Here is a 13,124-nt window from a genome sequence, read left to right as displayed (position 1 = left end):
GTATACATGTCGTACGTCCCACGCATTGCATACCTATAAATTGCGCAGCCAGCAAAATGGTTTTTATTTTCATAACTTGCGTCTACATTGTGACTGGATATTATTATTTATAATATGTGCGCGCCAAGAATTAAAAAAAAAGGGTTATATTATTGAATGAAGACATGTTTAAATACCTATCTACATAATGGGGGGCCATAAATATTTATTAATTGAAGACATAAAACCCAGATATTTGCAATATTCGGCAAAATAGCCTTTAATCGGGGTATATTGACCTTTTGTTTTGCTTAATAACCTACTGTAGATTCCTATATTTTGATTTGATTACCAGAGAATTTAATTTGACCTCATCCGGCAATCTACGCTAAATCTTTTAAGTTGCATGGTTGCACAATAAACAATAATTAAAACGCGATGTCTCTTTCGTATCGTGTTTCGTGATAATTGGGAGCATTTGTGGTCTGTGGATATGGGTATCTAAGAAACTATCGACCTATTATATTTAATAGTTTCCGTTTTTCCCAAAATTTTGGAAACATGCATGGTTACGCGACTTGTTAGCTGCTTTGAGAAATTTTATCTTCTCCATACATCGCTTCATTGCTTTATCAAAGGAAAATCTATGGTTAGCGGTCTATTCAACTCTATTGAGTCTATTTTGAATTTTGATATGTCCAAGGTTCAACCACCACCTACTAAACCTAATACGGAATTACCTACTGGAAATGTCCATCACTGGATCACATTGTAATTTAATATCTCGATCGAGTGACGTAAAGATCCAATGTGACATAAAAAAGTTTATGTGATTTAGTCGAAACCCACAAGTCATGAAAATTTTAAGTTAGCACCATTAGCAAGATGAGAAAAAATTACTAAGGGTTTTGTTAATGGTTATTTGTTCGTATCTTTGAAAATAAATGAACGCCACCGCATTTTCTAAACATTTTTCGGTTTTTGACCATAAGTTCGTTATTTGTAAAGCTACAAGAAACTCCGAAAGGGAAAATTAATCAGCATAAAATTCTGCAATTCTGTGCGACTTTGTATCACACCACACAACACTATTCGAGGATTCCCCCAGGTGCATGGCGATCAAACTGTTCTACCATTTTCCACAAGAATTGCGGACGCCTACGTCGGCCAAAAAATTTAAAAGTCAAGTCGGTGAATTTTTCACATTTTCACCAACAACTCATACCTCGACTCATACCATCACGTCAACGAATACCTCCAACCAAGGCCTGCGCGACTATGATTTATTGTAATATGGATATGATGTAAATGATCAGAAATTGGGGAAAAATAATTAAAACAGCTGAATTTTTCCGCGGGTGAAATCCCGGGGGTTGAAAGGGGTGGAAAGTGGTACTTGGCAATTTGTGGTAATAGGTACATATTAATTTCGGGCGAAAATGTTCAATGTAACAGTTATAGAGAATAAAATGAACAACTTTTCTATCTGCGCTATTTTCACATTACTTACCTCTAATTTTCCTAGAAAAACCGGAAAAACCTTTTTTCGTTTTTTGTTCTTACTTTTGCGAAAAAAAGTCGTAAAGGTTTGAAATTTGTAGGAAACAGCTACAAAAAAGGAGACAATTTTTTTGGGACCGGAAAATTGAACCGTTTCCGAGATCTCACGATTTCTGAAAAAAACACATCTTTTTCAAGGAGATGAAAAATCTATTTTTTTCATCGCACAGAGGTGCGGGGGGTAGTAAAATTTTAGGGAAGACTTATATTTTAATAAACGAAAATAAAAATTATTATTCCTATAGAAAAACTTCTAGAAAATCGCCAAAAACTGGAAAAACAGATTTAAGATATACATGATTTTTGACATGATCAATCAACGTTTTGGATGTTAATAAAGATTTTTTCGAAATCTATCTTCTTGCTTATCTTTAATGTTTGCTAAAATATTGTCTTTTGTTTCCTTATGCTCAACGTTTTAGTTAAAACATCTTTATTATTTCTTTTTTTCTGCATTTTTACCACAATAAAAGCAATTCGAAGTAAAATCGCTTCCTGAACAATTTGTTTTTGTTCACTTACTCTTCTTCCTGGCTATGTTTTACAGCTGATGCAATTGCGTTGGGCTTGTTGATAAACTTGCAAAATAAAATTCGCTATAAGAACGTCTGTTTTACCGGCCAAAACAATAAATGATTTGAGAATTGAGATATAAAACCTGGAATAAACTTCATGATAGATTCATCTCCTAGGAAAACTGGAGGTTATGCTGGTTATGTGAAAATAGTGCAGATACAAAAGCTGTTCATTTTTTTATTCTCTATAACTTTTGTATTGACCATTTTCGTCTAAAATTAATTGCTTTCCCACAATTTGCAAAATATGTACCGCTTTCCACCCCTTTCAACTCCCGGGATTTCACCCGCGGAAAAATTTAGCTGTTTTAATTATTTTTCCCCAATTTATAATCATTTCACCTGCCTGAAAAACCCGGTTTTGCCCCGTAACTAATTTTTTTTTTAAATAAATTATTTTAGCAGCTAGCTTTTTAGTCTGGACCACGGTGGTATACGGTGGTCTATACCACCGTGGCCTGGACTAATATGGAAATAAATGAAATGAGACATTTTGATAAAATATGGATTTTTGTGTAATTTGTCGTTTGCTGTGGAATAATCCATGAAAAATTGTATAACAGAACGATTTAAAAAATGTTTTTTACGCATAATTAACGAAGTAAATGTGACTGTTTCGTAATTGGTAACGTTCCCATTTGTATTCTGTGTCAAGACGAATCCAACGATATACCAATGACCATACCAATACGTTCATACCTCTATGAATCGAGTAGGTAACTCTTATTAAATTGCAAGTTTTTTTTTGCATAGTTATCACTTTACCGGACTTTTTTTGTCAAAAAATCGTATGGAAAGTGGTACTTTTTTTCACGATTTTTACTATGCGTTTCCATGGCGTTTCGTCCTGTCTATGGCCAATTAATAGCTCAATTGTTGAGTGACAGAAAATGGCGAATGTCAATGATATTATGCAATTATAGATTATTAAGGATCACTATGCAAAAAAATTTCGTGTACAACACATGTTGAAAGTGTCTTTTTTTCATGAATTCGCTTGATTCAAACTGCAAATTCATGAAAAAAAGTAACACTTTCAAAACACTAGTTGTACAAATAACTATTACAATTGAAAGTTGTTTCTCTCAACTTTTTAACATTTTTTAAGGTGTTCGGTTAATACTGGATTATGATAGTTAATTTTTAGATAAACAGAATGAAATCAGCTGGTAGGTCCCTCGTTGTGAATGAACTTACTCATACTATAAATATGTAGCGGTTTCGAATTACTTACTACCTACACTGGAGTACAGTTGCAATCGCAACTTTCATGAATGATGACGTAATTTCATTTAAAGCTCAGCTTTGAAATATCTTAAGCTCTTTTAAAGGCTCCTATAGACGGATATAACAGATTCGAATACAGCAACCAGCATTTGTCACTAGATAGCAGCATTGCATGGCCATAAATTGTTATAAACCAGCAATCCCTATCCCGTGGCATCTCTAAACGTTATTTACTCTATGGCTACAGCTTATTATGTGGTGGCGCTTGCTATTAAAAAAAACACACAAAATAACACACGCGAAACCAAATAAATTGTGGTATTGACAAAATTACTAGAAAAGTTACTAGAACTTGCGCCAAACTTGCCAGTGAAATAGAACTTTCTCTATTTATTTTTCTTGCACCTGAATTGCGTATGAACATGCGCAGTAACGTATCTCTAACTTGCATTGCTCTTGCATTGCACGAAAATTGCCTAATGTAAAGCGGTTTTTAGTTAAGGCCGCTTGACATGGAGCAATACAACGCGCAAGAACTTGCAGAAAGAAATTGCAAGGTCAAATCCTTGCATGCAATAAGCATTGCATGGTATTTGACATGGTGCAATTCTATTTCAATTGCCACATGTCTGCCAACAGAAGAAACATATGGATTTGTCAACAAAGTAGTTAACCTCAAATGAAAATTAAATTTTGATTGCTTGAAGAAACATGAAAATTACAAGAATAAATAAGATTAATAAAAACAAGTAATGAGTGCGTCTCTCAGCATCATAGTTGCCGCCGCTGTATTTTACTAGGTTGGTGACACAAAAACAACTAGATTTATCCCTAGAATTGCACGATTCATGCAAGAAAAATAGCACCGGTCCTATAAAAATTGCATGCAAGTCTCTTGCAGCAATTGATCAGCTGGCTTTGAACTGCGCATGCCTTTCGCAATTTTTCTTGCAACTTGCATGCAATTGCAATTTTGCATTTGAGCAAAAATATCCTTGCATTTATAGGTTAAGAATTCGTGATCATAAAACTTCTATGTTCAGTTTGTTCACGATTTTAGCAATCATGATCATAAGATCACACTTCGAAAGAACGTGATTTGACAATCTAAACGCGTTTCGATCACCCAAAGAAAGCGCCTCAAGTATCAAGTATGACGGATTCACTCCCTACCGCAATGTGTCGTGGCCATTGAGTTAGAAAACTTGGAGGGAATCAAATGCATGGCCAGACGTAGACCACGGGAACCAAAAGTGGCCTCTAACTGTGATTAAAGTACCACACCACTTCCGTTATCATTAGCGTCTCACTTCAGTGGCGTAGAGATATAATTTTCTTTCCACTAATAGGAATAATAACAAAAAAACGTATAGAAGGAGTAAAATACATGCTCGTGGTAAAGTAAACAAAATAGACAAGGATGGGAAAGTATGCAGATTTAATATAATCATTGATTACAAATCTAAATATACATTGATGTGTTCCATTAGTATAATTAAGGCCAGTTTACTATAGCCACTACAACTTGACAACTTCCATTAAATTCACTGTGTTGATCAATAGCTACAATTGATTGGTTGGTCTCAGGTTCATTACAAGTTTTGATAGTACCTACTGCATATTTGACGAGATATTTCATGAACATTTTCCGGTGCAACCTTTGGTCGAAATCACAGTCAATGAAGCGTTGTGAGCACAAAAGTAAATTTCGAGAGCTGTTTTTGAGATATATTTACAAATGTTAGGTAACCATTTTGCTCGAAGTACTGGTTCGTTTGGAAAACTAAGAAACATAAACTAGGTACCTACAACCTCGCCTACAACATGATAAATGACATGTCTTACCGATGAAAGGAAATGCCCTGTTTCTTCCCTTTATGAGAAATTTTGCATGATACGCAGCTAATCATTCTCAATTCACAAAATTGCGTGTGATAAAAACACTATCGGCAGTTAGTTATTTATATAAACCAGAGCACAAACCGATCCGAAATTATTAGGTACTTTAAAATGGCAAATTTAATAAAATTGAATTTGGTGGAAAACTGACAGTGACAGGACCCCATATATTATATATATATATGCAGGACCCGCGTTTTCATGTGTCAAATAATGTCGGTCAAAATGTACCTTCACGGGAACCTATCCACGCGAGTGGCCTCTATCTGTGGCAACTTCCGTCTACAAAAATTCTTACCCCCTCTATCATTATATTCCCTCCATTAGTTTTCTAACTCAATGGTCGTGGCGCTGTAATTTGCGAGCGGTTTTCAACGTCAGTTTCCTGTATATATTGTTTAATAAAGTATTTAAACAATGGTGAATGGTGAAACTATAAGCTAGACCTGCGAAAAATTATCGGTACCTATATCGTTATTTATCGATAAATATTGATTATTGAAATCTATCGATTTGATCGATATATCGATAGATCTCGATTGTCGATACTTATCGATTATCGATAATCGAGAAATATAGGTATATGGATAATATCTGGACCATCAGGATATCTGGACGATGGACTATGAAAAATCTATAATAACCCATAATCAATAATTATCGATATACTTTATGGAAAAGATTACCAAACTGGCAACTGGAGCTGCAATATGATACATCACAATTTATTATTTTATTAATTATAATATAACTACTTAAAACAATTAAATAAAAATGAAAAAAAGACTTCACAAATCGATTATAGTTTTCTCTATATACTACATACCAAATGTACCTACTGTTTTAGAGAACTTTAAATATGTTTGTGCAGGAAGGTCCAAACGGTCCGTTCGCTTAGCTACCCATTTGACCCATTAGCCCAAAAATAAATCAGTTTTTTGTATCGTATACTGTACCTCAAATCTCAATATCCCAGAACGCTAATTCTACGGTGGTATCAGATGAGTTGTTGTTGAGTCACCTTTGAAATTTTACATAGGAAATGGTACAAAGGCGACTCGACCGCCAGTCCGCCACTCATTTTTGATAGCCCTCTACTTCTTCACCTGTTATGCGATTCGAATGACATTTCAAATAAAATGATTGCTTTCAAAGCCTACCACGGCTAATGAAATCACTCACAAAATTCCTATCCGATAATACAAAAAAGCACTCACGTATCTCGCACGATCTCATTTTGGAAGGGACCCTTGTATCTCCAAATGTTTAGAGAAAAATTGCCATATGTCAAAAACCGTCGTGGCAGATAGTTACGTAAATTTCAAATGCGTTAAATTCGGAATAAAATGGCGCATTTACAAAAAAATGGAAAATATACAGCATGTTTCTATTTTTAAACATCCGCGTGACGCCAACAACCGGTATTTACGGAAGCAGTGCCCTTAAAAAAATATACTCCCCTGGCACTTTGACCAGCCAATGGTACACGCTACTTTAATTATCAAAAATTAGACTGGTAGTCAACTTTTTATAATTATGGATAGGTACCTATACCATAAACGAACTTGCAGAAGTTGTAGTTTTTGAATACCTATACCTACAGTGTGTTCCAGATCGCGTGGAATTGCATGGATAACTTTCTTATTATAGAGAATTGGTTAAATGGGCAATGTTTTGCAGTTTTAGATGCTTACTTAAAATTTCCTTATAGAAATTCAAAATGACGCATAGGTTCGACGTAAATTAAAAAAAAAACTAAAATAGGTCATTAATTTCTTGTATGTCTTATATCAAGGTAGAGGTACTTATAAAAAAAGTTATATATACAAGTTACTGTCTTTGATACGCTCTACGAGTATTATTTTTTACTTGTAGGTTACGCTTAATTTAGTATTGATGTAAAACCCGAATGACTATTCCCTCCAAAACTAAAGAAGGTCCCGTTTAAATTTGAAAAGTGACACGTGATAAAACATCTAAGGCAGGGCCCCCTTAAGTTAGTTGTAGACAACGCTTTGAACTGAAGCACGGTAGGGAAGGAACGTAAAATAAAACACTGAAATTGTGAAAAGTTTGTTTAATAATTATTGTGATTACTATGTTTGTAAAAGCTTGGAAATTTAAGTCGAAATAAATTATACATTGCAAAAATAAACTTTGAAAATGGTAGTTCACCGAATAAAAATAGAAATAAGCTGGAAAATCTTTGATGCAATTTATCGCACATAGATTCTAAACTGAAGAGCTTTGATTAGCGTAATCCCGCTCCCACAAGATAGGTAACCAGCTCCTGGTTTCGAGCCTACAGTTGAATGTCGAAGACAATCACGGAATTATAGGTGCCGTAACTCAATTTGATTATAGTTTTTACCACCCCCGTGACTGCTTCATTCACGGAGAAAATTGTTGATTACAAACAACAAGTCAGTACATACATCAAACGAATCGGTAATTTCCACATATTAAAATATAATGATCAAAATTTATGTGAATGTAACTTCTGGATCAAGACCAAGTAATCAACATCAATAAACATAAATTAAGCAAACATTACACCAAAAACGTAAACAATTACAAATAAAAGGATAACGGTTTAAACATTTTATTCATGCATTGCGGTTAAACCAAGTAAATTTCAAAAACAAATAGTAAAAAATGCGCCATACAAAACACAAATATATAAAGATAGATAAAGATATAAAGAAATGCAAAAAACTACCTGTATTAAATAACACAAAATAACAATAAACATTTTTATGGAGCGACGCGTTCACGACTGCCATTCAAGACAAGATGCCTAACGTAACCCACGTTCGTGCTCTCCAGATGGCGCAAATCGCTTTCCCCTCTTAAAAATTGCGTGATTGCCAACTCTCAAAAATAGGTGCATCGTCGTAAGTTGTATATACAGAGTGGTCTGGGTGGAACCTTTCAACTTCATGAATTTAAAGACCCTCTTGTTAACATCAATGCTGTCCAATACAGTGATACTTTCACTCCCTTGCGTACAGCCATAAAGAATAAACGTCCTGGGATGCTTACGAAAGGCGTGATCCTCTTTCACAATAACGCCCGTCCGCATATCACTAACATCATCATGTCACATTCTCACAGATAGCGCGACTGAGGTGGGTGGTACCCCCCTTACAGCTCGCATCTGTTACCTTGTGACTTCCATGTCTTTGGACTATTAAAGAAGGCACTCAAGGGACAGCGATTCCAGTCGGACGCTGAAGTCAAGGAGGCAGTTTTCACATAGTTGTCAACATCCACAGGAGTGGTATGAAAGCAAAGCTATACTTCCGAACTCAACATGTGATGTAGTTACTGCGTCCCAGGTAGAACGCACCATAGGGAAATGGCAACGTATTTTTTTACGAAGGATCCACGAGATCTTTGAAATTAGCGTTCAACATAGAGATATACTCCAATCTTTTTCTAGCATCAGGATCCTTTGGGAAAAAATAGGTTAATTCTGTTTGTCTATGGTACATGCGTTAAACCTGGGACAAACAGAATGTATTCTTGATATAATAAATATGTATAATTTCATCATTTTAAAGTTCAAGCTTTATTCAAAACCTAAATTAAGTTAAGGCTCCTCTATTAATTCAGATAATGTTCATACTGGTAGCAGTTGTTAAAAATAGCAGAATTGATCTGGAACCTTTATTTAATACTGCACAATATGGTAACACAAGCACTAAACTAATAAATAAATATTGTGTGTATAATTGGTATGATTAAGTAAATTACTCACAAATGAAGAATATCGTTACAACACTGTTTGCTACTTAATCTTGATTTGACATAAATTCTTACAACTTGTTACATATCTCATTGGTGAATTCAGAACATTTTGATTTTCCACCTAAGTCACCTGTCAAATATTTAGCTTCTTTGATTGTATTAAAACAAGCCAATTGTATCCTATCTGCCTGTTCATTTAAACCCATATACTTGAGCATCATTACAGCTGATAATAAAAGGGCAGTTGGGTTAGCCAAGTCTTTACCTGCGATATCAGGTGCAGTTCCATGTACCTAGGGTTTAATTTGTACCATACAGTTAGTCTAAACCTAGTACTTACAGATTCAAATAGTGCACCGTTAATGCCAATATTTCCCGATGGTGTTAATCCTAATCCACCAACAAGACCGGCACACATATCTGAAAGAATATCTCCATATAAATTTGGCATTACCAATACGTCATATTGCGAGGGATCTTGCACCATATTAAGACAGACAGTATCTAAATATTTTTCTTCAAACTTAACATCAGGAAACTTTTCTGCCGTATCACGACAACACCTTAAGAACAGTCCATCAGACATTCTCCTGTAGAACAGCAATTATTAAATATTGTACGTAAACGTTAGAATATTTATACATAATATTGGCCTTATGCACAGCAGTAAGTTTACGACGTTTGTTCTCCTTAGTATATTTAAACGCAAATTCGGCAACTCTTCTGGAAGCATCTTCTGTGATTAATTTAATACTTTGAACAACGCCGTCAACAATTTCGTGTTCAATGCCAGAATATTCACCTTCCGTGTTTTCTCTGATAGTTACCACATCAACATTATCGTACAATGTCTTATATCTAAAATAAATTAAATAAAGAATTAAAAAGTATATGTACTGATATTCATACCCTTCTAATGAACGACAAGGTCTTACGTTTGCATAAAGACTAAATTCTTTGCGGAGTGCAAGATTCAGTGATCTATGTCCTTTTCCTACAGGAGTCATAAGTGGGCCTTTCAGGCCAATTTTATTACGATTTACCGAATCGATAGCTTCTTGTGGTATACCAAATTTACCATCCGGACCCTGTTAATGCTAATTAAATACGACACGTTTCAACACAAGAGAAAATTTTACTTACACGCACAGGTGTCACATCAACACTTTCCCATTCGATGGGTACTTTAGCAACTGCGAAAATTTTCTGAACTGCAGTGGAAATTTCGGGGCCTATACCATCTCCAGGAATGATTGTACATTTCCTTATTTGACTAGAATAGTGACGCGCATTTTGCTTTGTGGTGGCCTATTAACATAGGAGAAAAATAATTACCCACTAAAAAGTCTGGGATAACCTACAATTCAGACATGGTGCCATATTACATAATCAATATTTTAGATTATCGAAAGTGTTTATTTTTATAAGTACTGCCCTATTACATAACAGCAACAATTAAAAATAGTTTAAACTATAACATTAAAGCAATGAAATATAAAAATCTTTTAAGAATACCTCTCAAAGGTGTTTTAATGTCTACTGTTATCTCAAATTTTACACAGATTAAAATTAAATAAATACTTACAAATTGCCTGATAATTCTTACGGCCATTATGGCAAGTTTAATAAATGATTTATTTAATTTTTAAATTAATAGATCTGCGCTGTGCATATAAAAATTCCTGGAGGTTTGATAGATAGCTGCAGATGGCGCAGCGAAGGTTGCGGTTTAGCAAAAATAAAATGCGGCTATTTACATACTTTGAATGCAATAAAAAAAGCATATGACGTAGTAGAGAGCAAAAGAAGTAATTTTGCAAAATCTGTATCAATACCACGATACACTCACCTATCGTGATCGATTCCTACGCGGATTATACCTTGTGCCCTCCGAATTGCAATGGCGTCTAAATCTAAACGTGACTCCGCATTGGTACAAGCATTGAATTTATAATAGTTATAAATTCAATGGTACAAGAGTATGTAAAGTCAATGGTACAAGCCCTGTGCTAAAATACTATAAATTATAATACAGGATTGCTCGATCACTGAATTTTTTCGCCGCGTGTAGTGACGTCACTGGCGGACCCAGACGCACCGTTTGCGAATGATACTCAGATCTATATCTCATTCCCTAAAAGTAAATTTCAAAGTGCAGTACCTAAACAATCTAAATCTGGACCTCCAACAATTGTCAACAAATTCTAATAAATATAATCTTACGTTAAACTCTAATAAATGTAAAGTTATGCTATTTGGGAGTAAGAGGAATAGACTGCCGTTAATAAATCTCACTCGAGTATCCATGAACGGTACAATACTCCCACTTGTGGATAGTGCTAACAATCTTGGGCTCATTATGGATTCAGTTTTGCGATTTAAGTTGCATCATATCTCAAAATTAATACAAAAATCATAGTTTACGCTGAAATGGTTGTATTCTCATAGGCATTCATTAAACCAACATTTAAAAAAGTTGCTTTGTGATACTCTCATTTTATCGAATTTTAATTGTGATGTCGTCTACAGTTCAAATTTGGATTCCTGTGACACACAGAATAAGACCTTCTTCTGTATTCTGTGCTGACAATTCAACTCATGTATAAAAAATCGCATAAGCCGCAGTGCTATTGTCACTTTGACAGCGGCAAAAGTTACCTGCATCTTTTCCAGCGACAAATTCAACTATCGGCAAAAATATGTGGAAGTTATTGAATTGCAACTCATATATCACACATAGATTCTAAACCGAAGAGTTTTTGATTATAGGCTGGTTCACTTTTCGAAGTTTTTCTGTCCTAGGAGCATTTCAGACAACATTTGGCCAACAAGACTTTTTTTTACTAATTGGTACCTGCGCTTGTTGTACTAAAATCTTTAAACTAAATAATTCATTTATGTTTGATCTAAGGTAGTAGTTTGTTGCTATATAAATAATTTATTATAATTTGTCATTAGAAACCGATACAATAAAAAACGTTGTTCATATTGATGTTTAATAGCAGTTCTTATTCAATTTAATACCATCAACATGGTAGCAGAGCGTGGTTCTTTCTAAATATTCGTTGGTACGTCATTCAAAGAAAATCTTGGTTGCTAGCGTGGAATAGATAGCGCAGCGGATCGATAAAATCGGAATCAATTTTTTTTTGACAAGAGACGACACGAAAAATGGAAATTCAAGGAATAGAAAAACTACGGGGTATTGAAAATTGGAGTATTTGGAAATTTGCTATAAGAAATTTATTACGAGGAAAAGTGGACGCGTATGAAGTTTGCATTGGGGAAATACTGAAGCCAGAGCAATTAGCTATTGAAGATAAGGACTTTAATCAGGCAGAATACGATGCAAAATTCAAGGCTTGGGACAGGGGAGATCGTGCAGCAAGTCAGATAATTATTAAATCTCTAGAATCAAAGGTTATGGCGTTGTTGGTTTCATGTGAAACGGCACGGGAAATTTGGCTCAAATTGCATTCTATTTTTGAGCAACAAACCAAACAAGCTGCGCATACTGTTCAAACTGAATTTTTCAATTTTAGTAAAAATCCTGCTGAAAATATGGTGACTCACATTGCTCGTTATGAGGAGCTGGTTCTGCGCATGCAGCAGCTGAATGTGAAACCGGACGAGTCTTCACTCGTAGTAAAGATGCTCGATTCTCTCTCAGATGACTACGAGGGCCTTCAACAAGCTTGGTGGGCGAGATCTGAACAACAGCAAACATTTGCGAATTTGGTTGAAGTGTTGACATCGGAAGAAAAACGTCGGCAGCAGAAAACAGGAAAACAGGAGGAGTTAGTCGCACTTTTTTCTAGTAAGGCCTACATAAAAAAGAAATATGCCAATAATGGTGGCAATAATTTTAATAAAATTAAATGCTACCGGTGCGGACGTGTGGGGCATATCCGGAAAAATTGCAAAAAGGGAAAAGAAGACAGTGAAGAAAAATCGAAAGACGAGGCGTTCGTATGTGAGGCTCTCAGCGCGGAAGATGGCGATGTTTGGATTGTTGATTCCGGAGCTACAGATCACATAACTCGTCATCGTGAGTGGTTTTTGTCTTATGAGCAGTTTGCAGTTCCCTTGAAAATTTATGTCGGCGACAAATCAACAATGGACGCTCTCGGAAAA

General features: G+C 35.1%; 1 protein-coding gene across 1 annotated transcript; it reads right to left on the bottom strand.

The window, feature by feature from the left end:
- Nucleotides 1-8,895: 8,895 nt before the first annotated feature.
- On the bottom strand, nt 8,896-10,731 carry LOC116164618 (probable isocitrate dehydrogenase [NAD] subunit alpha, mitochondrial). The gene is made up of 6 exons (XM_031478808.1): nt 10,576-10,731; nt 10,134-10,298; nt 9,900-10,078; nt 9,633-9,848; nt 9,331-9,580; nt 8,896-9,283 (listed from the first exon to the last, which is right to left on the bottom strand). The coding sequence occupies exons 1-6, from the start codon at nt 10,600-10,602 to the stop codon at nt 9,059-9,061; spliced, it is 1,062 nt and encodes a 353-aa protein (XP_031334668.1). The 5' UTR covers nt 10,603-10,731; the 3' UTR covers nt 8,896-9,058.
- Nucleotides 10,732-13,124: the final 2,393 nt, after the last annotated feature.

This window comes from Photinus pyralis, unplaced genomic scaffold (genome assembly GCF_008802855.1).
Source record: "Photinus pyralis isolate 1611_PpyrPB1 unplaced genomic scaffold, Ppyr1.3 Ppyr1.4_LG2, whole genome shotgun sequence".
NCBI classification, from domain to species: Eukaryota; Metazoa; Arthropoda; class Insecta; order Coleoptera; family Lampyridae; genus Photinus; species Photinus pyralis.
This window is presented reverse-complemented; position numbering and strand designations above follow the sequence as displayed.